This window comes from Protopterus annectens, chromosome 1.part1 (assembly GCF_019279795.1).
Source record: "Protopterus annectens isolate FY-2018-M chromosome 1.part1, PAN1.0, whole genome shotgun sequence".
Classification (NCBI taxonomy): Eukaryota; Metazoa; Chordata; order Ceratodontiformes; family Protopteridae; genus Protopterus; species Protopterus annectens.
In genome coordinates, this window is record NC_056726.1 from 799711483 (window position 1) to 799737312 (window position 25830).

Consider the following 25830-nt stretch of genomic DNA (forward strand, 5'->3'; position numbering starts at 1 on the left):
CATTGAAAATGTGCATACTTTTGTGCCTTTGTTCGAAGTTAAAAGGGAATGTGGGATTCCTGAAAATTTTAGATTTTTTTTTTTTATGGGTTGAGTATTTTCATCAAAGCAGAAACTCTTGGCATTGGTTCAGATAGAGTGAAAATAAATGGCTGTTTAAATGGAAACAGCTGCTTAAAAGATCAGTCCACCAAACAGTATGTGCAGATAAGCCACAAATTTGAAATACATGTTCAAAAAACTATTCTGTATTTTAGGTGGGTGTAATCACTTTCTATCATAATGGCTCCTTAGCTTATATTGTCTTGGAATGTCAGTGGCTGTACAGGTATAAACAGAAAGCAAATAGTACTGAAATATAAGATATGAATGCAGACATTAATGTTACAGTAGACACGTTTGGATAGAAATGAACGTGAATTTGACAAGAGAATTTCAGTGTAGAACAATGTTTGAGATGTATAATGTTTGTAAATGTAAACTTGTTATGGTTTGATTTCTTTTATATAAATGTAAGTTTGCCCATGTCACAAGTGATGATTCAATAAAGGTGTTTCTTTAAAACACAAGAGGATTTCTGTTTGGAAATTCAAAATAATAATCTATTACACAGAAAAATAGTCATGTTGATTTCTAGAGGGGCTACAGTAATAATAGATGCAGAAAGACAGTGGCAGATTTGTGGTGGTAATGGGCTTTTTGCAAGGGAGAAGGATTATGCTGGCATGCATGTGTTTTTATTCCATCAAAAGTTGCCATTGTGGAGTTTAGTAAATGGGACAAATAATAAGCATTCAACAGGGACAAATAATAATAAGCCATCAACAGGAAGTATTTATGTGAATGGCCTGGAACGTTATTTGCAATATTGGGAATGTAGCAGAAGGACCTAGAAGGGAATATAAAAAACAGATTTCAGATCTCTGAAGAAGTATGAGGATCTTTCAAGTGTAAAATGTGAATTCAGTACTAGAAAATCATACAATTTTCATATTCCCCAAGTTAAAATAAATGGGCTAGACTGGATAGAATTTATATTTCATAGAAACATGTATATTTAATTGGAAACAATGACACACCTGCTATAACTGTTTCATATCATGCACTGATAAAAACTAAGGTAATGATAAAGATGCAGGATAATGAAGTGAAAATGAGACACTGACACTTTCTTGCTTGTTAAAAAGAGAGTCACTTGGGGAATGGGTAGGGAAATTTGAGCTATTATGGAGGATGGAAAACTAGTGAGTGGAGATGATTAAAAACTGTAAAACGAAAGATATGGGAAAGAAGGGAGGTCCCCACTCCGAGCTAGTAATCAAGGAGTCTGAATCCTCACCACTGACACTGGAGAGGGAAGCTCACTTGGAATACAAATGGATACACTCCAGTATTTCCAGATGCAGACCTCTCTGTATCAAGTACAGTATCCCTTAAGAGCACACGGGGAACACATTCAGCCTGGGGTCTGGATTTCTATGTCTCCTTCCTGGTCACCAGTAAGGCTCCCCACTGGCACAGTTGTAGGGTTAGATCCTCAGCAGAGTGTCCAAGTTAAGTCCTACAACACTCTCTCTGTGAAACCAGTGCTTAGTGTCCCTCCTCCAGTAGCTGACACACATTCTGCACACACACACACTTGGGAAAGGCTGGCAGAGATTTACTAGATACTGTGTGCCACTTTCTGACAGACTATAAGGTAGTTTCACTGCCACCAGTCGGTAACTATAAGGCTCCTAAAAGGGAATCCAGTTATACCGAGTGAAGTTAATATTAATACAAGTGATAATGTTGACCAAACAGCAAGGCTTTCAGGAGTGGCCTGAGTTATCACCAAATATATGCAAATACTCTTGAGTTTTAACCACAGGAAATATTAAAAATAACAGTTACAGGAAAACAATACTTATTTATTCTTACTATATTTTCCTGACTAATCTAAAGAATTATTGTTCCTACTTGCTGTATAGAGCAAGGCAAGATGATGTGGGTGAGTGGTCCTTGTCAGATCCAAGACAGAGTACAGAATACTGAGAGCAATCTTCCACTAACACCTAAATATTATTTCTGGCTTACAGAAAGATATCACACACACATCTGGTCATCTGTGTTTCCCACACTCTCCCCATCACAAGAAGCTGCCAGGGTTTAGCACCCATGTGTTACAATACACACTAGACCTTTAATTTTAACGTCTTTAGCCAGATGTTTAAGCAGCTGATTTTTGAGATAGAAGATTTAAAGATGAAAGCTGGCTGTGCAGTGTCTTGGTCACAAATGCCTGACAGATGGAACAGGATCAATTATCATGACTAGGCCGTAAACAAAAAAGACAGAGGTCATGGCTATCTTTACATGAAATCTGCCTTCCACAGCTACACTTGCCCTTCATGGATGAAATCAACAAAAACAAGTGGCAGCAGCAAGAAAATCCCCAATGGGGCACTTATCAGAAGCTGGCAGCAACACGCACAAAATCTGACTGCAGACCGTATGTAGGAGTCAACCTTCTGAATGGTGGCAGAAATGTTCTGAGGATGGTGCATGCAGGTATCCTTTTATGGCTGATGTTATCAGAACAGACACGCGACATCCCACATACTGGCAGTGGCGGGTCATGCTATTGGACTGCAGCCCCCCAGCTGATAATGAAAAATAACAAAAAAAAAAAAGTCTCCCGGAATGGAAAATAGAAAAGACTGCTGGAACGGACTCTGCACATGCGTGTGAGCATTCCTGGAACTACACACGAAAGTGTACAGAATGCCCAGAGGGGACCGGACTGCAACGTCTGCAGGCTGGATATCCAGTCTGCTCTTGTGGGAATGTATTCCTTTCTCTGGGATCCTCATTGGAGCTGGGACTAAGGTGTGTGTGTGTGTGTTTGTGTGTAAGTTGCAAGTAGCAAGAGCCTGAATTCCCTACCCACCATCACTTGTGAAAACTGCTCAAATGTTTGCCTCATATTTTTCTGTTCTGTTCCTCATAAAATCTGTGGTTTTCTGGATTTAATTCACTAATAATGACAGGCATTTGAATTTCAGACTTCATATTCTTCGTAAAGTATATGGTAACACAAAACCTTTTATTCTAGCAATTTTCTAAGTTTATAAGATCAAAATTTGAAATTTGTCCCTATTTTGGGGGCTGTATTCCCCCATTATTGGCTTTGTCCAGGTTTTTTGTGCTAAGAGGTTGAGAGCTATGATGATAACTGAATTCAGTAAATGGTAGTCATTTAAGTTTCAGTCTTCCCATGTTTCAAGGAACAGTTGATTTGGCATAGTGGTATGTTGCTCTGACTGGAGTGCACAGGGTCCTGGGTTCAAGACTTGGCAGTGAAATGCATGTTGGTAACACAGCATTTTATTCTAGCAACTTTCCAAGATTTTACAAGCAACATTTAAAACGTGTCCCTGGTTTTTGGGCTTTTGCTTTTTCCAGATTTCTTGTGCTGCAAAGTTGGGAGATACAGTTGAGTGTCGAGTGGATTTTACAAGGAGCGGAGAGCTTCAGGGAAGAAATGTTTAGTGCTGCTTATGCTGAGTTTGCTTGCATTGTTAATAGCACAACAGGTAGTGTACTTGCTTTTGATGCAGAAAGCTGTGGGTTCTACTCCCACAGTGTGTAGATATATTGCTGATACTGTACTGTGTTGTACTTTTAAAGGGGGTAGATGCTGCAATCCTGAGAATGTCCTCTTTGGCGGAGATACCTAGTAACTATGAACCTGTTATCAGTTTGACATCCATTCCCTGTTGCGGTATTACTTAGCTTATCATTTTTAATGTAATTTAGGCAATTTATATTTCATTGTTTCATCTACAAATAAAGTGCTTGTTGTCCTTGAGGAATAAAGTTATTTGCTAGCACCAACCTCTTCATTTAGTTACAGATCTCTTTAATGTGGAATTGTTAGATGACTTTACATCTGCAGAGGTTGTGCATATTTACTGATACTGGTGGATTGTAGAGGTTTGAGTATACTTTTATGATGGAAATGTTCTGAATTGGGCAGTTTTGACATTATTGCTGCATGGATTTTTTTCATTGTTTACTGGAAAAATATTCAAAACAAATTAAAAACGCCCTCTAACAACTGTATTGTATTATAGAATGAATATAATTAATTTAATACAGTCAGGAAAGTGTATCAAAGAACACATGTAGGTTTCCTGTGTCAGGGGCCTATGATTTGAAAACAGCCCAAAGTTAATCTTTATCTGCCACTGGCCAGATGTATTTTCTTTGAATGTGGGTTTCAGTACTGTTTCAATGAATGTGGGTTTCGATTGCAGAGAAGTTTTAATGCTAAGTCTATTTTCATTGTGAGACTGCATTGCTTTGTTTAGAATTTGTCTATTAGTGTTTGTGCTGTAAAATGTAAAATAAAACTTTTAAATCCAAATCATCGTAGAAGTAAAGCAGTGTGCACATTACGGTGTTTATGGTAAATGGGGCAAAATGGCCAAATAATGGGACATAATGGCTGCAGGGGGAGGCCCCATTTGACCAAACTCAGCCCCAGCTGAACTATACCTCCCAACTGTCCAGATTTTTGCAGAATGAATAGATTATTGCTTCTTATTTTTGGTTTGTTCCTCATAAAATTTGTGATTTTCTGGTAAATAATTTAGGGATCAAGTCACTAAATGACAGACATTGAGTTTCAGACTTCTTACCCTTCAGAAAAATGCATCGCAAGACCTGTTATTCTGTCAACTATCCAAGTTTATACAAGAGCAATTTTTAGTACTGTTTGTATGTTCCCCCAATATATCTGGCCCTGTCCAGATTTCTGAGAGGTACGTGCAAATAAATCGCTTTATAGAATTGGGTATATCCAAACCTCTCAACTGCCCTTGATTTTGGCTTCAAGTGTTGCTCTCCGTCTAATAATCCCTCTGCAAAATGGCAAATTTGGAATAAATCGTGGAGGGTTTACAATTAATAAGTAATTGTAATGAAATTTCAGAAATGCATGTAGGTTCTTATTTTGTCAGCTGCTCTAGTTAACAGTACTAATATTAAAAAAGTGTCCCTTCTTTGATGGGTTCCCAGTTATATTGTGTAGCTATTTTATATTTTTTCATCACATATTTGGTCCGTTTTTCATAAAAAAAAAATTGTGGTTTTCTGGCAAATTAGTGGTTGAGAGGTATGACAAATGTATCAGGGCCATCACAGTCAGCCAGAGACATTTCAAATTGTGACATGCATGTTGAACCCCACTCCTCCTCCATGTAGTGACTCTGGATGTGTCCAAACAAGGCAAGGAGCAGTTTTGCAGTGTAAGTGTACAGAGTATCCCCCCTCCAAGGCAGGCACAAGTACTACAGTGGCTTTTCATCTGTCCTTGATTTTGCAGAATGTTTTTATACTGTTGATTTATGCTTCTTCTTATTCAGAAAATGTATGTTGCAGTACCTGTTGGTCTGTGTTTAAGTAGCAGTGCTTTAATGACTGTCAGTAAGCTTGTCTGAGATTGTAAGATGCAACAAGCTTTAATAAGCATACTGTTAAAGAATTACCAACATTGAAAGCCTTTCTGTTGTTGCCATGTAGAGAATATTTACATAACTATATAGCGTATAAGCCTTTGGTATTGAAATGCATATGAAAGTGTTTGTAATAAAGGACAGGATTACAGGATTTTCAGAACCTCATTACATTTGTTGGAGACTTGCAGTCATCTTTGTAGGCTTCACCCGTAAACTAAACAGAATGTCAGTCTATCATGTGTGGTCCATAAACTGTGCAGTAATCCTTTTAAGCACTTTTATCTTTAGCTTGTTTCTTGTTTGCTGTTCATTTTTTACTTTGATCATGTTTTTTCCCCATGAGACAAGTAGATAGGTGTTGTTAGGTAGCAGGTCTTTTTTGGATAAGAAACATTTTTGCAAGTGGGGGGTCTCACAGAGATTGCTACTTTCAGCATGATACTTGGTACTATTGCAGTGCAAGAAGTGATTTGAGTTGAGTGCTGCTCATTTTTTTTATACTTGATTTTGACTGGCATTCCAGTAATGTATTTAAAAAGTATTTTATTTTTTCATGTCACAACCTTTTTGTTTCCATCTAGATATTAAGTAAGCTGTTGTGTAGCCAATGCATTGAAATATTTTTTTTCTTCTATACTTCATTTTGTCGTGATTGAACCATAATGATGATTTGGCACCCAGGGCAGCGTAAGTCCCAGTTTTTGTGTTTTTTAGCATGGCCACACCCCTTCTCATTGGCCCCACCCATTAATCAGTCTCTTGCAGCTCCCCTTTGATTTGAAGTCACCAGCTGCCTCTGTGTATACTGGCTGGACAATGGGTCATAGAGAGGAACACAACCCGCACATTAAGAATACTGCAACATAGAAGAGAAGAACATCTATGGTCATGGTAATATTTTACACAAGTGTTCTTTCTTTACAAAATTCCAGCTAGCTGTGCTGGCATATGTTACACATCCACTGCTGTACTTCTCCTGGAATGGCTGGCAGTACCTCCTATCATCACAGAAATTATGTATTATTTCGAGGGGGGTGACAAAGGTAAAAGTGTTCCAGAATAAGTGGAATGTGGTAGAACAACAGGAGGGAAAATAAGGGAGTATTTGGATAATATGCATGAGTTTAGGAAGGTTGTTGCTAAGTAACAAACTCTCTAGAGCACAAAAAAATGTTTAGCACAGTGACCTAGACAACAGAAAGTAGAAAGTGTTGTCACCAAACTTGGAGCATGTCGATCAGTAGGGAAGTCTCCAGGAACAGACTGCTTCTTTGGAAGTTAGGAAGGAAGGAAGTGATGAACATTTGGAAGGTGGTGTTTAACTGTATTTAAAAGGGGCGGGGGAGCACTAGCCTCTTGGAAAAAAAAGCTGTGGTGGCTGTTTTACCCAAAGAGATTAAAAGACCCTTTAGACCATTTTGATTTTAAATCGTTATTAAGTGTTTGTCTATACTAACTAAGAGGATGACAAAGGAGTTGCCAAAATTGGTAGATGTGTTTTTAGAGTACAGGTAAACATTATAAACATTTCTCAGCATTAATAGAGTGATTGAAGAAAGTAGAATGTGAGAAAATGCCACTATTGTTGATGAGACTTGATGCAGAGAAAGCATTTGATAGCTGAGATTTTGAGTGGGGCAGTGGAAGAATTTTCATTCCCTGGTGAATGAGGTTATTGAAGGGTATGTATGAATAGTTGGAGACAAAAATTAAGGTGAGTGGGTTCTTCTCCACCAGGCTGTGTTTAAACAGAAGAACAAGGCAGGGGTGACCTTTTTTTTTTTTTTTTTCCTCTTTTTATTTTCCATGTATTTAGAGCCATTCACAAAAAATAAAGGACTTGTGAATTCAAAGATATAACTGGTATGGTAATCAAGAAAAGTTAGCTTTATTTGTAGATGATATTATTTTGTACTTGATAAATCCAGAAAAGGATATTTTGGTGGTGTAGGACATTTTGTGACAGTTTCAAGTCTTTTTGGGATATAAAATTAATGTAGATAAAATACAGACTGTAGTGGTAGATGTGTACCCACACATATTAGTTCAGCAATAAGATACAAGGGAAGAGGCTAAACAAAAGGCAATACAAAATCTGAGAAACTGGTTTATAGATGTGAAAATGTTTTCAGTCCCTTTAGTATTATGTTTACATTAGGCATATCTTCATTTCAACTGGAGGATAACTTAATTGTAATTAATAAAGAGATAAAAATAATTTATTTTGGAAGGGAAGAGATCAGGAATTAAGGGGAATAAGTAGATAATCACAATTATCTGATTTAAATTAATTCTTTAGAGGTACACAGTTAAAGATACATGTACATAATGGAAATAGAAGGTCATAAAGCTAAAAAGGATGGTGATGAAACTGGGGAAGTTCAAGAAATAGAGAAATCAGGGTTTTGGATGCAGATCATAACTAGAGAGGGAATTGTAATGGTTCCATGATAGAGACTGTATTCCCTACTAATGAATGATGCCAGCAATGATATCTGATTATAGGCAGCGAGAGAGAGAGAGCGAAGGGATAGAGGAGTGCTAAGCGAAAGACCAGCTCTGGTAGTTTTAAGTCGATTCTTAAAAAAAAAAAAAAAAAAAGCTGCTGTTAGCAAGGAATAATTAAATATTGCACAACAACTATAAGAATCAACCAGAGGAGGTTAGAAAAGATTGGGAAGAGAGGCTGGAAGGACAATTTACAAAGGAACAATTTGAAGACCTCTTCATGGATCCCATGTATGCAGCAATATCCAGAAGGATTATGATTTTTGCTGGAATGTGTCTGCATAGGTATTTTAAACCAAAGCAGACTTCAGGGATTTTTTTCCTCAGATGGGCAACAAATGCTGGAGGTGTGATGAAAATGAGAAGTGACTGGGGACATGGGTGGGTGGAACAAGTTGGCAGATTTTTAAAATTCCATACAGAGTACTGTTGTCAGAAATGTTGGGGGAAATTATTCTTTTGAGCTGGGGCACATGATCTGAATTACTTGCATAGTAAGGCCTTACTAAGTTTAATGCTATTAGCTGTCAAAAAAGCAATTCGTAGAAAATGGAAGTCAGTATCTAAGCCCATTGTAATTGAAGCACTGAATATTGTGAAGGAGGTAAAACTACTAGAGGTGGACCTTTAGAAAAGGGAAGGAGCAAATTACATAGAAATAAAATTTGTGGGAACCATGCATGCAGTATAATACTCAGGGGGAGTGAGGTTAAGGGATAACAGGAGTTAATCAATTTATGTAATGTTGGCATGAATAATTGTTAGAAAGCATAACTGATTTAGAATATAGGAATGCAAAAATGCTGATATGGCTTGTTTTCTATTAATGTATGTCTCTATATGTCTTAAATGATAATGTGACAATTCTCATAAGGCTGAGGTGAGATTCAAACCGTTACACCCAGCAATCTTTAGAATATTTTTCTGAATGGGTCAAAAACCTATATGGAGGTAGATCTGGCTTGGGAAGAAAAAAAAAAAAAAGTAGAGACAACAGACCTGCAATCATCAAGGTGAAGGAGACTATTTCTGGATCCTACATAATTTAGAGAAGTTCAATGTTTCAAAAGAAAATGCTTGAATGAGAGACAGAAACCCAGGAGAGGACCAACAATATTAGAAGTAGCTTAGATTTGTATGGTGCAGTGGTAGCATTGTTGCCTCACAGCAAGAGGTTGTCCGGTTCGATTCTCAGCTGGAGTGCCTTCTGTGCAGAGTCTGCATGTCCTCCTTGCGTTCGTGTGGGTTTCCTCCGGGTGCTCTGGATTCCTCCCACATTACAAAGACCTGCATCTAGAGCGTTTCTGTCCAGGCCTCCACTGAAAATTGACTTTGTTCTAAGTCTGACTTTCCCAGTAAACAAATGTTAAATAAATAAATTTGAACCAGATGCCAGTAGTGCAAGAACAGGAATGGTAAGACTGATAGTTAAATAAACTTGTGGATCAGCGAAAGAAAAGGAAAATATCAGTCCCATTGTTTGCTACAGGTAAAGGGAAAAATGTGAGCCTTGTTTTGTGCTAGTCTTGAGAAACTGAGATTTGAACTGGATGCTGACAGGGTGAGAAGATAAGGACTATGCAGAGTAGTAGTAATAGAGAACTTGGTAAATAGTGGGCTTCTGTATATGTAAGTAAAACATTTTTTGCTTATTTTGTGCTGTGAAATGCAGTAAGTTGGCAAAAAGTGAATATCTGTGTACTAACAACAATGACCCATGGGTGAGGATATCTGAGAATAAGCTGCTAATAGACTACAAATGTTGTTCTTGGTATCCTTGTGGATAAGATTATTATCTGGGAGTTGCTGTTGTAAGAGGATGTTGAATAACAAGGAATACTTTAAACAAGGAGCTCAAAGATTCATGTAAGTGTTTTTTTTTTTATAAACAGGTTAAGCACACTTGACAAAGTGGCATTCTTACTGTGGCATGGGACAGAACAATAAAGGCAGTAAAATGGGCAAAGGCATTCTATTTATAAATAGAAGACCTAGTTCCATGGAGGTTTTTGAAATGTTCATAGCCTACTTAGCAGAGAATACCCCCCCCCCCCCCAAGTACACTTAGCTTCATGGGAGATGATTCAATGATCAGCAAGTATCCTTTCATTTTGAGTTGGTGGGGTATACACTTATTTGTTTTGAAATGTGTCCAACTCTGTAAAATGTAGGCTGAAAATCACACATTTTTGGTATACGATACAAATCTTCCATAGTAGGAGCTTCAAAATGTCTCCTGACTTTCTTTGAGGAAAGTAGAGTATCTTAAGTAGGATGTATTACTGAGTGCCCATTGACTGTAACTTGTTGTTTTATACTGTATCATGACACCTCAGAGTCCCTTGTTTACTTATTTCTGTAAAAATGACATTGTACTCAAGTTGGACAGCCACACCACTTCCATATTTACTAAAATTACCTTCTAACAGGAGATGCTGTGCTACTGTAGTGAGGCAGTTTTGCAAGAATGACTTCAGAGGCCAGTTTTTCAAGTAGAGTACCCTGTGTTCGCCTCTGGTGCACATCTACAAATATGTCACAGTGTACCATTTTCTATGTAATGGACTAGAATATCTCCCATTTGTTAATCTTGTTGTTTTGTCATAGATACATTTGTAAAATATTTAATTTGCAACACAGTTTGTCATCCTTGCCACATTTTGAGTGTCTTGCAGTACTTACTTCCTTGGGACATGGTCTGATGTTGTGTCCTGTCTTCCAAAGATGTAACTACATGGAAAACGTAAATCTGCTGCTGCTATTTTTTGTACTGCTGTAAACTGATGTTCAGAAATGTTATGTGATAACTTTTTTTAGACTTCTAGTCCTGAAGATGTGTGTAAGCATGTTTTCATGGGACTGTTTCTGCATTAAATACCAGATATATGTTTCTGCTAGAGTGGTGTGTTTGGTTTATTCTGGTGTGTTAAAAGGTATAGTGGCGCCCTACCTTCATGGTAGTGAAGAGAGAGCTTAACATCTGAAACCTTAGTGAATATTGCAGAGATACTTCTCGTACTGCACTTGAGGTGCGGACACAGTACTTCTGCATTCTTGCATGCTTTTTTCTTAGATTCGTTACTGCGGCAGTATCCCTGCTTACAGGAGTATTTGTAGGATGTGTTGCTTTGAGCCCAGATAAATGGTATTCCACAGTACTCCGGAGTAGTAGGAGGAGAAGGGAATGGCTGCAGCACTGAACTGGTAAGCTCTTATTCTGGCATTGTCAGATGCTGAACTGGAAGATTCTGCTGTAAGAGCAGAACATACAGAGAGCATAAATGCTGTGACTCCTAGTTGCATTAAAACCTTTTAATATATACTTTTGTGGACTTTATTGGCCATTGCAAGTTTTCACAATTAATTGAGGAAAGAATTTCCACCAAGTCTAAACAAGCTTATTAATTTAGCCACTGTTTTTGTCGTAACGAAATGTGTTGCATCTCCAGTGAGAGCAAATGGTAAAAACACCGATTTTATATACGGAGTGAAACTGAAAAAGTTATTACAGTATAAATGAATATATTAGCTGAATTTGTTTTAATTTTTCTACTGCATTATATTAGTAGTAGTATTCAGTATTTTATTTTTGATTTTGTATATAATGCAAATCGTTTATTAATAATTTAAAATACAAAATGGAGGATAACGCACAGAGCATGGGAATTCTTCAAAACATTTTTTAAAGCATGTTCTTTGCGCAGAGATTTCTGTGACTTGTAAAATTGTTTAGTAGTCAATGTAGGGAAATATCAGATCAGTGCCACTTTGCATTGTCACTACCGTAACCAGAGCATGTGCATTCTTACTACAGTTTAACAGTCATAGTTTTGCATAAGTTGCTTTTTTCCAGCACTGCATCACAGGTACAGCAGCTCCGATACTGTCAATCATATTCACACCTGACTGACTTCACGCAGTGGTGAACCAGTTATGGATAGAGATAAGAGTATGTAATGTTTTGCATTTGTCTAATACAAGGTTTTACTTGTAATGGACCCCAAATATTTCCAACACTTTTCCCCATTTATTTCCTTCCTTAGCTTTTGCATTTGTAACACATTTCAGTCTTTTGTTTTGTTTGTTTTTTTCTTCAATTTTGTTAAAGTGCTGTTCTCTGGCTCTGTTGTATTTCTGATACTGAAGGAAATGGAACGTGTCACTGTAAAGACATTTGATCTTCTCTCGTGACCATAATTATTCATTTTTGTTAATTACTTTTCTGTAGGTGTGTTCATCGTTTCTGCCAAACGTACCCCATTTGGTACTTATGGAGGACTGTTGAAAGATCACTCTGCTACTGACTTGGCTGAACATGCTTCCAGAGCTGCCCTGACTGCTAGCAAGGTGGCCCCTGAGCTAGTAAACAGTATTATCATGGGCAATGTCCTGCAGGTTAGTTAAACAGAGTAGTTGCTGTTGAAATGCATGCTATAAAGAGGGTAATAGTTTAACTAAACACTTGCATCTTTTGAATTAATCCCTACTGTGGGAACCTGTTTGTGCTGATTTTTTATGTAAGGACTTTGATCTGTAGCTGTTTCATTATTAAGACTTTTTTTTTCATTTGTTTGACCAACAAACTTTGGCAACATGTAAACATTACAACAATTGTCTCTAATGTGTTTTAGAACATTGTGTAATGTGGCAGCAATTCAACAGCATTTGTCTGGAGACACTAGCACTCCGCAGCAGTTAAACCTCTACAGCTAGTCTGAATCAGTGGTCATGTGAAATCGTCTCTTCATAATATTCTTGTCATTTTCCAAGTGACCCAGTAACAATATAGATAGCATTGTAGCTGTACTGGTAGAATCTTAAGAAAACCTGGGCTGATTTTGTCAGTGGTGGTGAAAACTCCAGGCTCGTGTAAGTCTGTGCAGACCCTGGTCCATTTTACCACGATACTCTTCAGTATAGCGTTGTATGTATGAAACTAAGGGAAAACCTTGAAGTGAAGAAATAACAGCTGTGTACCCATTGAAGCAGGCTGTTGATCAGTGCATTAGTAAATTAATTTGTCTTGCCATATTTTTGTGTGCAGCGACATGGAATTATATCTATATCCATACGTGCATACATATGTTTCAGGCGTGGGCAAATAATTCCCTACTAGCCTGTCAGTATACCAAAATAATCATTCCCTTAAGAGTCCAAATTGTTGTTATAAATATCTAAATTAGTGCTTGCTTTAATATAATTTGGTAGTCTATTCCATGCATCAGCTGCTGCCTGAGAACCATTCAATACACTTCTCATTCCTATGTAGTCACCACCACATGTCTGATTTTCTGCTACTTGTTTGATAACCCCAAACATTCCCATAGGTAGTTGTCTCTAGATGCCCTATAGACCTGAATAAAGTTTCCTCTTAGGTATCTGTATGAGGCAGTGTAAATTCAGTATTTTAATCTTTAGTAATAACTTACACTTTCACATCCATGGATGCTCTTGGTATATTTCTGGTGTAATCTTTCCGGTTTACTCGTGCTAGTTTTCTTATAAGGTTTATATATTATTCTGTACTCTGGTATGGGTCTGATGTAACTTACAATGATTTCAGCATTTCTGACTTCCTAAATTTTAAAAATATTTTTATACAACCTGTAGCATTATAACTATCATTGACCAGTTGGTTGATTTGGTCAGAAAAACTCCAAGCTGGATCTACCCATATACCCTTGTTCTTTAAATGAATGTACAGTTTCAGTCACTGTGGGCTATACTGAATATTCACCTTTCAGTCTGTCTCTCAAGTAACATGCTTGGTTTTTGATGTATTTATAGGTTCATAGGAAGGTACTAGGCTATTGGCCCTAGGGCCTATACAAGCCCAGCCAAAAAGGTACGCTTTTGCCACCCAAGAAAATAATTTTCCTGTGCCACTGTCGAGCAGAGCCACAGAAGTGATCCCCGGGGTGAATTTCCTATTTCCCATCCAATCATCAAGATTTGTCTTGAATACTGCTAATGAGGAGCTTTGTTTGATATAAGTAGGTAGTTTATTCCAGAGTATGGGAAGTCTCTGGCACAGGAATCTGTCCCTCCGGCATGTTCTGTTTATTGGGGTGACAGGGTTTAGGTCCCTAGAGTGTGTAGCTCGGAGGGATTTCTTTAAGTGGAGCATGTCCAACAGCTCTGGGTTTGATATAGCTTTGTATGTTAGGCAAGATCACCTCTGAGTAGGCGATATGCGACGGAGTAAAGCTGGAGTTTTTTGAGACTGTCTGTCTGCGTAGGGCATCTGTTTGAGGCCGGTAATCCTCTTTGTGAGGTATTTCTGTGGCCTTTCCAGTTGTAGATGTCTTGTGAGGGACATACCAAAAGGGGCGTTGTACTCTACTCATCACTCATTTAGACCCATTATAGAGGGGAACAATGAGCTCTTTTTTTTTTTTTTTCTGGATGAGAACCCTTTTATGATTAGGTGTACCACATAGAAGGATTTCCTGACTACTGTGGCGATGTGATTATCAAAGGAGAGACTACTGTCCACCTGTATCCCAAGGTCTCTTATCACACTTTCGGTGTTGTATACTACCACCTATGTTGTAGTTCATGGGTACAGAGTTTTTACCAAAGGGGATGACCATGCACTTTTTGGCATTGAGCTTGAGGCTAGGCATCTGTCTCAGTGAGGCCCTTTTTTAGGATGTCCACATCGTTAGGAGTTTCGACTATGGCTCCTAGTTTGCAGTCATCTGCAAACTTCGTTAGCCAAAGACCTTCTGTGTTAGCCTATACTTCAGAGAATTAGATACCAAACAGGAGAGGACCCAGGGCTGAACCCTGTGGTACTCCACTTGTCACTGGTCTGAAGTCGGATTTGGAGTCTGCTACTTTCACAGTGTGGGTTCTGTCAGTGAGCCAGTTGGCAACCCATCTTGTGACATAGTGATTTATACCTAGTTTAGTGATTTTTATCTATAATTCCAGAGTGGGGGATGGTGTCGAAAGCCTTGGCAAGATCTAGATAGGCTGTGTGAACCACCTTACCCTAGTCTACGGCTTTGGTGACTGCTTCAAAGAAGTCTATCAGGTTTAGGAGACATGATCTGTCTTTTACAAACCCAAACTAGGTGGGGTCCTGAGTTTGGAGATTACCAATGTCTTTGTTTATAAGTTCCATGATGATATGTTATGGCAAAGCAGACCGGGCTCGTCAGGTTAATGGGGCAGTAGTTCCCGGGGTCCGTGGTGGCTCCCCCTTTGTGGAGTGGGATAACCCTTGCTGTGCGCCATTCATTTGGCACAAAGCCTGAGGTGAGGCTATGATTGAACATGGTACTTGGGTGGGGTGCCAGTTCGTGTAGAACGCAGCCTGGGATGTTGTCTGGTCCCATGGATGCTGTGTTCTTGGCTTTGGAGAGTGTGGTTTTTACCTGTGCAGCCGTGATTACAGGAACTTTGCATTCTTCCAGTATAGAGGTAGGTTCATAGGTTCATACTAGGCTATCTGCCCTAGGGCATTTATAAACCTAGCCAGAATGTGTTTGGCTTTCGCCACCTATTTGCTATGCTCTTTTTCGAGGTTAGTATACTGTGCCCCTGTCTAACAGTGACACAGAAGTGATACCCGGGGTAAACCTATGAAATCCCATCCACTCATCAAGATTCCTCTTGAAGAGAGTCAATGAGGGACTCTGCCTAACCTATACTGGGATTTTATTCCAGAGTGAAGGGAGCCTCTGGGTTATGAATCTGTCCCTCCAGCATGTCCTATTTATTTCAGTGCTGAGGTTCAAGTCTTTCGAGCACGTAGCTCGATGGGATTTGGATTTTCTGAGGTGCAGCATGTCCATTAATTCCGGGTTGGACATGGCTTTATACATCAGGCACAGATCGCCTCTGAACAGGCGGTATGCCACTGAGTAGAGCTGGAGTTTCTTTAACCGGGCAGCATATGGCATCTGTTTGAGCCCTTTGATCCTCTTGGTGAGGTACTTTTGGGGTCTTTCCAGTGCTAACTTTATCCCTCTCTCACCCCCTAAAGGGCCCATCTGCCAGGATGTTGGCAATATCAGTTGGGTCTGTATATTTAGTGCCATTGTACTGTAACTCAAATCAGATCTGAGTGTTGCCATTGAGATTCTTGACATAGCTATAGAATGTTTTGTGGTTGTCTTTAGAATCAGTGGCGATTTTTATTTTCATAACTAGCTTTGGAGGATTTTATGAGGGATCGCAGCTTCTTACTGAGGCTGACCAGGGAGCTCCTCCACTCTTGGGATTTTACTCTCTCTTGCAACAGTTTCTTCTTTCTGTTGTACAGTTTGTTTATTGATAGTAGTATGTTATCCTTATATGCCCATGTTGTCAATTTAGTGAAGTTCTTTTCCAGACCGCAGACCCAGACGCATCCTATCTGTAACAGATGTAATCAGTCTGTTTCCCGTTTTTCAAGTCATCTGCATTTTCCATGTAGAACACCTTAAATGAAAACGACAGATCTGAAAGATACAACCAAAGGAAGTATGGGCCTAAGACAGCCCTGTGGATCACCTTGACTGTAACCTAGAATGCCACCTGTCCAGTTGTTGTTTGATACTTGCCATGTCCTATTTGTAATCTGTGAGCTATCCATCTTATCAAGATTACATTAAAACCTAGTTGTTCTAATTGATTGGTCAGTGTTTTGTGTGTGACCCTATCAAATGCTGAGGTAAAGTCTACATAAATTACATCAGATCAGATCAGGGTTCAGTGTCCATCATGGCTTCAGATCATTGGGGGAACTGCAGACGAGTATCTAGATTTGTTAGAAATACCATTCCTTCAAATCAAGTTACCCACAACCTCAACTTGTAGTTGTTGTAGATCCAAGTCACCCTTAACAAATCCAACTGTTGCAGATCCCATTCAGTGTTGCTCAAATATCAGCTAATTAACATCGCGACTATTGAGGTATTAAATGTCAAAACAAATACCATGTTCATCGTGTTTCACTGTTGCAGTCATTACACTTGGGTTAACCTGCCGTCAGGCGGACCCGCAGTCGGCCCGAGTTCCAAAGTCTTGGTCCGGCGTCGGATGCTGTCGCCTCTTCCCTGACGTCAGTGCGGCAGAGGTATAAAAGATGCAACCAACGCCATTTTCTTCAGTCTTTCTTGCCGCGCGGTGCCCAAAGCAAAAGCAGTTTGCAAGTGCTGGTCGGCCGACTCCTGAGATTTTCAAATTGAGTTTCAGATCCAAAGTCTTCAATAAAGCTAAGTACCCCGTTGGGGAAACTTTTTCTTGCTCCAGGCCGATGTCAGTAAAAGTTAATAATTGTATTTCTTGTGGGAAGCAAATACCTCATAAGGACTTTCACTCCTACTGTATTCCTTGCCTAGGCCCTGACCACGACGTTACCAGTTGTCGTTTTTGTGCTAGATTCAATAAGCGCACTATTAAACGTTGGTTTGATTTTGCTTCACATTATTTTGGCTGAAGGTTTAATTACATAATGCCGTCGTAGCAACCGATGACCGGAATTTATAAAAAACGCAAAGACAAAGAAAAGGACAGGCATCCGAGGTCCAAAACCGACGATAAAGCCTCTTCTAGGCCAGTCGCCGGTTCTCAGTGAGGCGCTTTCGTAGCCCCTGACACCTGCTACCTTAGAGCCACAGGCTGCAACCGACAGCCACGTGGAGACACCGAGGCCTGTGGAAACTCAAGGTATTGGGCCTACGGAAAATATTCCTTCAGATGGGTCTGGAGCCGCTGAGCAGGCATCGGCTTTTGAGGATGTTTTCAGACCATCACAGCTTACAATTAAGTCTACTACAGCAGCCAAGGCAAAGTCAAAGACTCTATTAAAGACAAGGAAACAAGTACAGTATTCTCCTGAACAGTCATCCATGCCAAAGAAACAGATGCTTAAAATGGCCGAAGACCTAATTACTTTAATCAGGGGTTCCCATCCCCCTCCTGACAAAAGGCCTAGGCAAGACACTGACTATGATTCCTCTGACCAGGTTTCTATTTCCTCTGATTCCTCTTCTGATCAGGGATATTCTGTCCCTCCCTATGAGGACTCTGATGCAGAAGAGTCTATACCTTTAGCCTCTCCGCCTGAGGGTTATTCCTTTGGGGAACCCTGCACACCATGAGGGAACATTTCCATTGGGAGAGCCAGGATTACTCAGAATCCAAGTAAAGGCTCAGAGACTTCCTTTTATTGCCACAGCACAGGCCCCTGGCTATCCCCCCTGTGGTTGATATTGTTGATGATGTTTTCTCTGAATCCAGTCTGTCTCCTGATTCTTTACCCCCTGCATCAGTCAAGCCAGACAGGTACTACAGGGTCCCTGACTCTCATAAATTTCTTTACAAAAACCCCGCTGCAGACCCAGAAACAATTTCCCAGGGTCCTAAAGGGGTTAAGGCTTCCACTGCTAAAAGTCCTGTCCCCTTGGATAGGGATTCCAGAGCTCTGGACAGATGGGAGGAAAAAAGTTTACACTTCTGCTACTTTAGCTGTAAGGGCTTTAAATTGCCAGTTTCACATGCTTAAATATCAACAGTACCTCATGTCATTATTAAAACAGAAAATGGTCTCAAATTCAGAAAGTCCTGACAGTAAGGAAATGCAGGATTTATTGCATGCGGTTGAACAAGTGGGAAAGCATACTCTGCAATGTGGTTTTGATTCATTAGAGGCTTCTTGTAGAGCCGCAGTTACAGGCTCTGTTATTCAAAGGCATGCTTAGTTGAAAGAACAAAGTTTACCTGACCATGTTAAAGTAAAATTATTGGATGCTCCTCTACAGCATGATGCTTTGTTTGGTGTTAAGGCAGAAGAGGTGTTAAAGAAAATGGAGGATAAAGCAAAATCAATGCAGACAGTGAAGGATTTCTTACAGGTTCAACCACCTAGATTTAGCAGAAACTGGCCTTCAAAAAATTGGTCCTTTCCAATTTCAGACAGACCACAAAGAGGCAGATACAGATGGCCAAGAGGCAGATCTCAGCCCCAAGGCTCCTACAGACCTAAACAATGGGGTGCATCAGCCCCCAAAGGAGGAGAAAATCACAGCCTTATAGGAAACAGTCTCAATGACTTCCCTCTCCAGATGCCAAGCGCTTACCTTTTGGCAGCACCCCTAGGGGGAAAGCTAGCACTTTTTTAAAATAATTGGCACATAATCACCCAGGACAAATGGGTACTGAATATTGTTTCTCAGGGATACAGGTTACACTTTCACATGCTTCCAAAATCAAAAGGTATGCCAGATCTGCCACAAAACCAATGGGCAGAGGCACAAAAACAGATTGCTGCTCTTATGGACATGGAAGCTATTCAAAGAGTTCCTCAGCAAGAACAGGGACAAGGATTTTAAAGACTTTTCTTAGTACCCAGAAAGGACAAAGCCTGGAGACCAATACTGGACCTGCCAATTCTAAATACTTTCCTGGATGTTCCAAGATTCAAAATGTCAACACTACAGCAACTTCTGCCCATGCTGGGCAAGAAGGCTTGGCTAGTCACCTTGGACCTCAAGGAGGCATACCTGCATGTCCCAATCAGACAATCATGCAGAAGGTACCGGAGATTCATAGCAGGCTCAATGCATTACCAATTCTCTGCACTGCCCTTTGGCTTATCTACTGCGCCCAGGATCTTCACAAAATGCCTGGCACCAGTAATTGCATTCTGCCTGGCACCAGAAATTGCATTCTGCAGACAAAAAGGAATTCAAATATATCCCTACTTGGACGACTGCCTTATTCAAGCAGAGAGCAAGGACATTCTTCTAAAGCATCTAGCATTTGTAAAAAGATTACGAATTTGCCTAGGGTACACAGTAAACGAAAAGAAATCAAAACTAGTACCCTCTCTGGATAATATTCCTGGGTGCAAGCTTAAATACAATTGCCCAGATGGCTTATCTCACGCCAGACAAACAAAGGCAACTGACTCGTTACTTTCAAATGATGGCAACAAAAACCCAGCTCCTTGCAAGAAAAATTCTGCAGGCCCTGGGCTACATGGCATCCTGCATTTTACTAATTCCATATGCAAAACTGCATATGAGGAAACTACAATGGTACCTGAAAAGTGTTTGGACTTAGAATCATAACTTTAATTCCCTGCCTACAGCAGGAGTTTCGATGGTGGTCCCAAGCCTGTCATCACAACAAGGGACAGCCTTTCACCTTACCCACAGCCAGGCAGACAATAACGGATGCATCGGATTATGTCTGAGGGTACATATGGCAGGAAAATGTATTCAAGGCACGTGGGCCAAGGAACAAATAAGAGATGCTAGCTGTACAGAATGCCCTGACAGCTTTCAAGGACCTTCTGCATCCAGGACAACTTTTAATAAAGACTAACAATACCACTGTTATGTGGTACATAAACAAGCAAGGGGGCACACATTCCTACCCCCTGTGCAGACAAGCCATGACTTTGTGGAACACAGCACTGACCTATCAAGTACATCTGCAGGCACAATTCCTGCCAGGAACAAAAAATACACTGGCAGATGAACTAAGCAGAAATCTCATGGATCCTCACGAATGGAAACTAAATCCACAAGTGTTCAACATGATAACGAGGAAGTGGGGACGCCCAGACATAGATCTATTTGCCTCTCCTCACAATTACCAAATACAGAAATTCTGCACAAGAATTTATCACTCTCAAGCATGGAAAGTGGATGCTCTATCATTCAGCTGGAAAGGCCTGACAGTCTATGCCTTCTCTCCGATGCCTCTTATTACCAAGGTGCTCCTAAAAGTCAGACAAAGGCCAAAAATGATCCTGATTGCCCCAGACTGGCCACACCAGCACTGGTACCCAATCCTAAAGAGCTTGTCTCAAGGTCCAGCTGGGCTTTTACCTCAAATTCGTCATCTACTGACTCATCAGATTCTGCACAGTCAACTCAGAACCTTAAATCTGGCAGCATGGCAGATAATGTAGCCACTCAGACTGCTCCTCTCTCTAAAGCTGTTATGGATGTCATTCTAGAAGCCAGGAGGCCCAGCACTAGGAAATCTTACGCAGAAAAATGGAAGAGATTCTGTGCTTAGAACCAGGCACAAGGGCTCGACCCACTTGTCCCAAATATACCTCAGATTTTGCAATACCTAACTGAGATGCTGGACAAAGGCCTATTTTTCTCATCAATTAAAATCCATGCCTCTGCCATTTCAGCTCATTACAATACGGAACCTCCAATTTTTTCACATCCTCTACTACGACAGTACCTCAGAGGAGCAAAAAATATAAGACCCCCCCCCCCAAGGAGAGCACCAGTACCAACGTGAGATCTCAGTTTTGTTTTGGAAAAACTCACACTGCCTCCTTTTGAACCAGCCAGCACAGCTGATCTAAAATTCTTATGGAAAACTGCTCTGCTCCTAGCAATAACTTCAGAAAGATGAGTCTCAAAGTTACAGGCATTAATTTCTGTGGAATCTTTCATCATTTTTCATCAAGACAGGGTTTCTCTTGGGACAAACCAAACATTCATGCCAAAAGTGGTCTCCAATGTGGCCTTGAACCAAACCATTCATTTACCAACCTTCTTCCCAAATCCCCAGAAAAAAGTGAAAGTCTTCTGCACGCTTTGGATATACACAGACAGCTACGATTCTTCTTGGACAAAACAAAAGCTTTCAGAAAAACTGAGCAACTGTTTGTAGCTTTAAGCTGCAGGATCACAAGGAAAGCCTATTACAAAGCAGACAGTTTCAAAATGGATAGGACACTGCATCCGCTTCTGTTATGCACAACATGGCAAATCAGTGCCTAAGGGCATTAGGCCACATTCTACCAGAGCAGCAGCCACTTAAGCAGCTTTTCTCAGAGGAGTACCAACCAAAGACATTTTAGAAGCTGCAACCTGGAGCTCAGTGCATACTTTCACCAAGCACTACCTCTACTCTAAATCCAGAGCAGGCTTTGCCACTGCAGTTCTGCAGGGCCTGGTAGCCTCTCCAACTACTGTTTAGACCCAGCCGCCCAACCTCAGCTTTAGGATTCTACCCAAGTGTAATGACTGCAACAGTGAAACACGATGAACATAGTACAGTTATGTACCTACCATAAATGTAGCTGTTAGAGTGTATTCACTGTTGCAGTCCAGGTTACCCACCCTCCATCCCCCCTTCATTGCTGGGACTTACTTCTCAATCCTATACAACCTATGTGGTGTATTTGCTTGTAGATGAAGGAAATGTTTATAATAATATATGCTTGTTTTTTGGCATAATTTTATCTTTCCAGCCTTCCTAAGTGGGGGCACCTGACATCTGGGGCAAGAAAAACTGAAGAAAATGGCGTCTGTTGCATGTTTTATACCCCTGGCACACTGACGTCATGTCAGGGAAGAGGTGACAGCAACCGACGCCAGACCAAGACTTTGGAACTCGGGCTGACTGCTGGTCCGCCTGATGGCAGGATAACCCAAGTGTAATGATTGCAACAGTGAATACACTCGAGCATCTACATTTATGGTAGGTTCACAACTGTACTTTCTTACTAGGGGACTTCAATTACTTAATCATTGATTGGCACACTTGGTCTTCTAAAAATATAGTTATATTCAGCATTTCTTAGACATCATTAATACCATTGCACTAGAGCATCTACAGTAGTTGTCTAATTCCATTTAGTGAAATGTAGTTTGTCACATTGCTTGATATGGAGAGGATTTTTTTTCCAGTACAGGTGCAGTCACTGTGTGCATATCTCTCTCTGCTGTGACTTGTTTGCTGGAACCGGTTTAGCTCTCTGGTTGTAATGTTCACTAGACTGTTTGTTTTGTGGAAAACTAAGAGTTCTTGGACTGCCAGATTCCTAATGGTGTGGAGGGAAGGCACAGAAAACCCCTATGGAGAATGGAGGGTAATGAATATAGGGACAAGGTCTCCAGCCTGTCTTGGTAGCTCAGGTCCTTTAAGTCCACAATTTTTTTTTTTTGGTCCAGTACTATTGGGATCCACGGTGGTGGTGCTGCGGTAGCGTTGTCGCTTCACAATAAGACGCTGTCCGGTTCGATTCTCAGCTAAAGCGTCTTCTGCGTGGAGACATGCATGAATGGGTGTACCTTCATTGAAGGTTGTGCGTCAGGGCTGGTAACTTGGGACATAAAAATCAACTACCAATCATTAGCAGACCGGAGTTCCGCTGTGGTGACCCCTAAACGGGAAAAGCCGAAAGACACAACAACTGTTGGGATCTGTCAAACTGCTTGATATGTTTGGTAGAGTACATCCCAAAAGGAGCATTGTATTCTAAGATTAGCTTGATCAGTGCAGAATACAGAGGGTTGACTGTTGAAGGTAGGAGAGTGATATTGAATCGAGAGAGATGGCTACAGTTAAAGCAATACCTGCCCCCATGTTGAAAACTGGAAAAAGGGAGTTGGTGATGATGTGAATATTAGTGTTTTTTGAAGAATTGTAATGGAAGAAAATTCTATGTAAATTTGTGTGTGTGTGTGTGTGTGTGTGTGTGTGTGTGTGTGTGTGTGTGTGTGTGTGTGTGTGTGTGTGTGTGTGTGTGTGTATAAGTAAAATATTTATGGCTGTTGATCTCCTTGATGAAAGACTGAACCACAAGTCCATCCCAGCATATTAATCAGTCACTAACAGGAAAACTTCACACGTCAAAAAGCAATAGATTGTAACAATCTGTTAACAAAACTCTACTGCAATTTCCAGACATAGTTAATCTTGTGTAGTGGTAGTGTTATGGAATGGGGGTTTCAAAGGTTGGTTACAGCATTAGTTTTCAGTTATTAGTAAACATTTCTGCCCCACTTTGCTCACAGTTGCTAATCCTAACCCTGTACTGCAACACAACTGGTAATTCTAACCCAAACCCTAACCCCAACAATGCAGTGTCCTTTAGAAAACTTTTTCATTAACACTTCCAGGCCACAAGACAAGCTAAGAGACGCAGCACACATGTACAACACTAACTATATCCCCCTTACTTAAACCTAACCTCCAGAGTCATGGCAAACACTCCCTACAGTGCATTTATCTGTTCATCTAACCCTTACTCTAATCTTAACCAGCTGTCACTTGCACATGCTCCCACCCTAAACCCACACTCCCTCACAAAAATTTGTCTTTTGACATTCTCACCATGTACACAATTGTACACCAACACTTGACAAAAGAAATGTAACCTACACCAACACTTGACAAAAGAAATGTAACTCATATAGGTTCATAGGTTTATACTGTGCTATTAACCACTGGCCCTTTATAAGCCTAGCCATACAACCCAGATGTATTACATGAATTATTGTGCCTTCAGGAGTATTTTAAGGGGTGTATATTACAACATGATTTAACAGTTTCCACTGTCTATTAGAGACATAGCTGTCAGATAAAAGGTGAATCTCTGATTTCCCATCCACTATTCCACATCCACATTGAACATGAATAGTGTTAGCGAAAGGGTCTGCCTCGCATGGATGTAAAGCTTATAACAGAAAATGGAAATTCTCTTAGATGTGTACCTGTCACTCCAACATGTCCTAAGGATTTAAACTTTGCTTGCAAGCAACTTAAATAGATCAAACAGTTCTGGTGCTGCTTGTTTTGCAGATCTGCAAAAGGTCCATCAGAGTGGGATTTAAGGATGCTTTATATGCCAAGAATAAATCACCTCTCGGCAGTCTGTAGGGAACAGAATACAGAGATAGGGCTTTTAGACCGTCTGCCTGCATCAGGAATTGTTTACTCCCTGTTTTTTGAGAGGAACCTTTCTGGACATTGAGTTGTTTGTGCTTGGTCAGGTACATACCGTAAGGGGTATTAAACTCCATGATGGTTCTGATCATGGCTGACTATAGTGGCACAATGACTTCTGTGAGGGATCTATATGTCACAATTTACACGGGCAAGGCATAGATGATTTTTCTTACAACTTTAGATACACGTTTGTCAAAAGCCAGATTACTATTACACGAGTCCCTAAATCCCTGATTACTTTGTCAGCTTGGTTTTTATCAATGAAGTAGTCTTCCTAGGTGGCCAACTTCCCAAAACGTGCTATTGTGCATTTTTGGGATTGAGTTTTAAGCCTTGGTACCAGTCTTGTCTCTGTATTAGACCTTCCTTTAAGATGTTATCTGTGTGTGTGTGTGTGTGTGTGTGTGTGTGTGTGTGTGTGTGTGTGTGTGTGTGTGTGTGTGTGTGTGTGTGTGGGGGGGGTCTGTGTCTGCTCTTAGCTTACAGTCATCTGTAATCTTGGTAAACCAGAGGCCCTTGACATTGGACTTTGACTCCTGAAAAATGGATGCCAAAGAGTTGCGGACCCAGCACAGAGCCCTGGCGGACTTCACTGGTGACTGACCTCTTTGTGGAGGTGGTCTTTCCAGTTTGTTAACTTCCTGGGTCGTGCCCATGAGCCAGCTGGCTGTTCAGTGAGTTACATTGAGGTTTATGCCCAGTTCTGTAAGTTTGTTTACAATATCCAAGTGGGGTATTGTATCATACATGCCTTAGCTAGGTCAAGGTATGCAGTATGCACCTTTGTGCCCTCATCCGTTGCCTTGATGATCTTTTCAAAGTAGTCCACCAGGTTCAGTAGGCATGACCCTCCTTTGATGAAACCAAACTGGGTTGGGTCAAGCATCTGAAGGTTTCTTGTGTCATTGTTTTTGAACAACTTTATTGAATTATCACCTATGATGTAGGCAGACTGACATTTATATAATAGTAATCAAACACCAACAAGTTCACATTTTAAAAACATGTACATCACATGTATTCTAGACAATATAATCAGTCCAACATTACATAAATTGTTAAAAATTTCTTCCTTGTCTTAAACCTCATTCCACCTCCAAAATATTTTTCTGCATTA

General features: G+C 40.3%; 1 protein-coding gene across 1 annotated transcript in view; it reads left to right on the forward strand.

The window, feature by feature from the left end:
• The window catches only part of ACAA2 (acetyl-CoA acyltransferase 2), a gene marked incomplete in the record, with an annotated part of 508533 nt that overhangs the window by 76828 nt on the left and 405875 nt on the right, over nt 1–25830 (forward strand). The window contains 1 exon segment of the mRNA XM_044078294.1: nt 12238–12404. Within this exon segment, the coding sequence (XP_043934229.1) occupies nt 12238–12404 (167 nt within the window).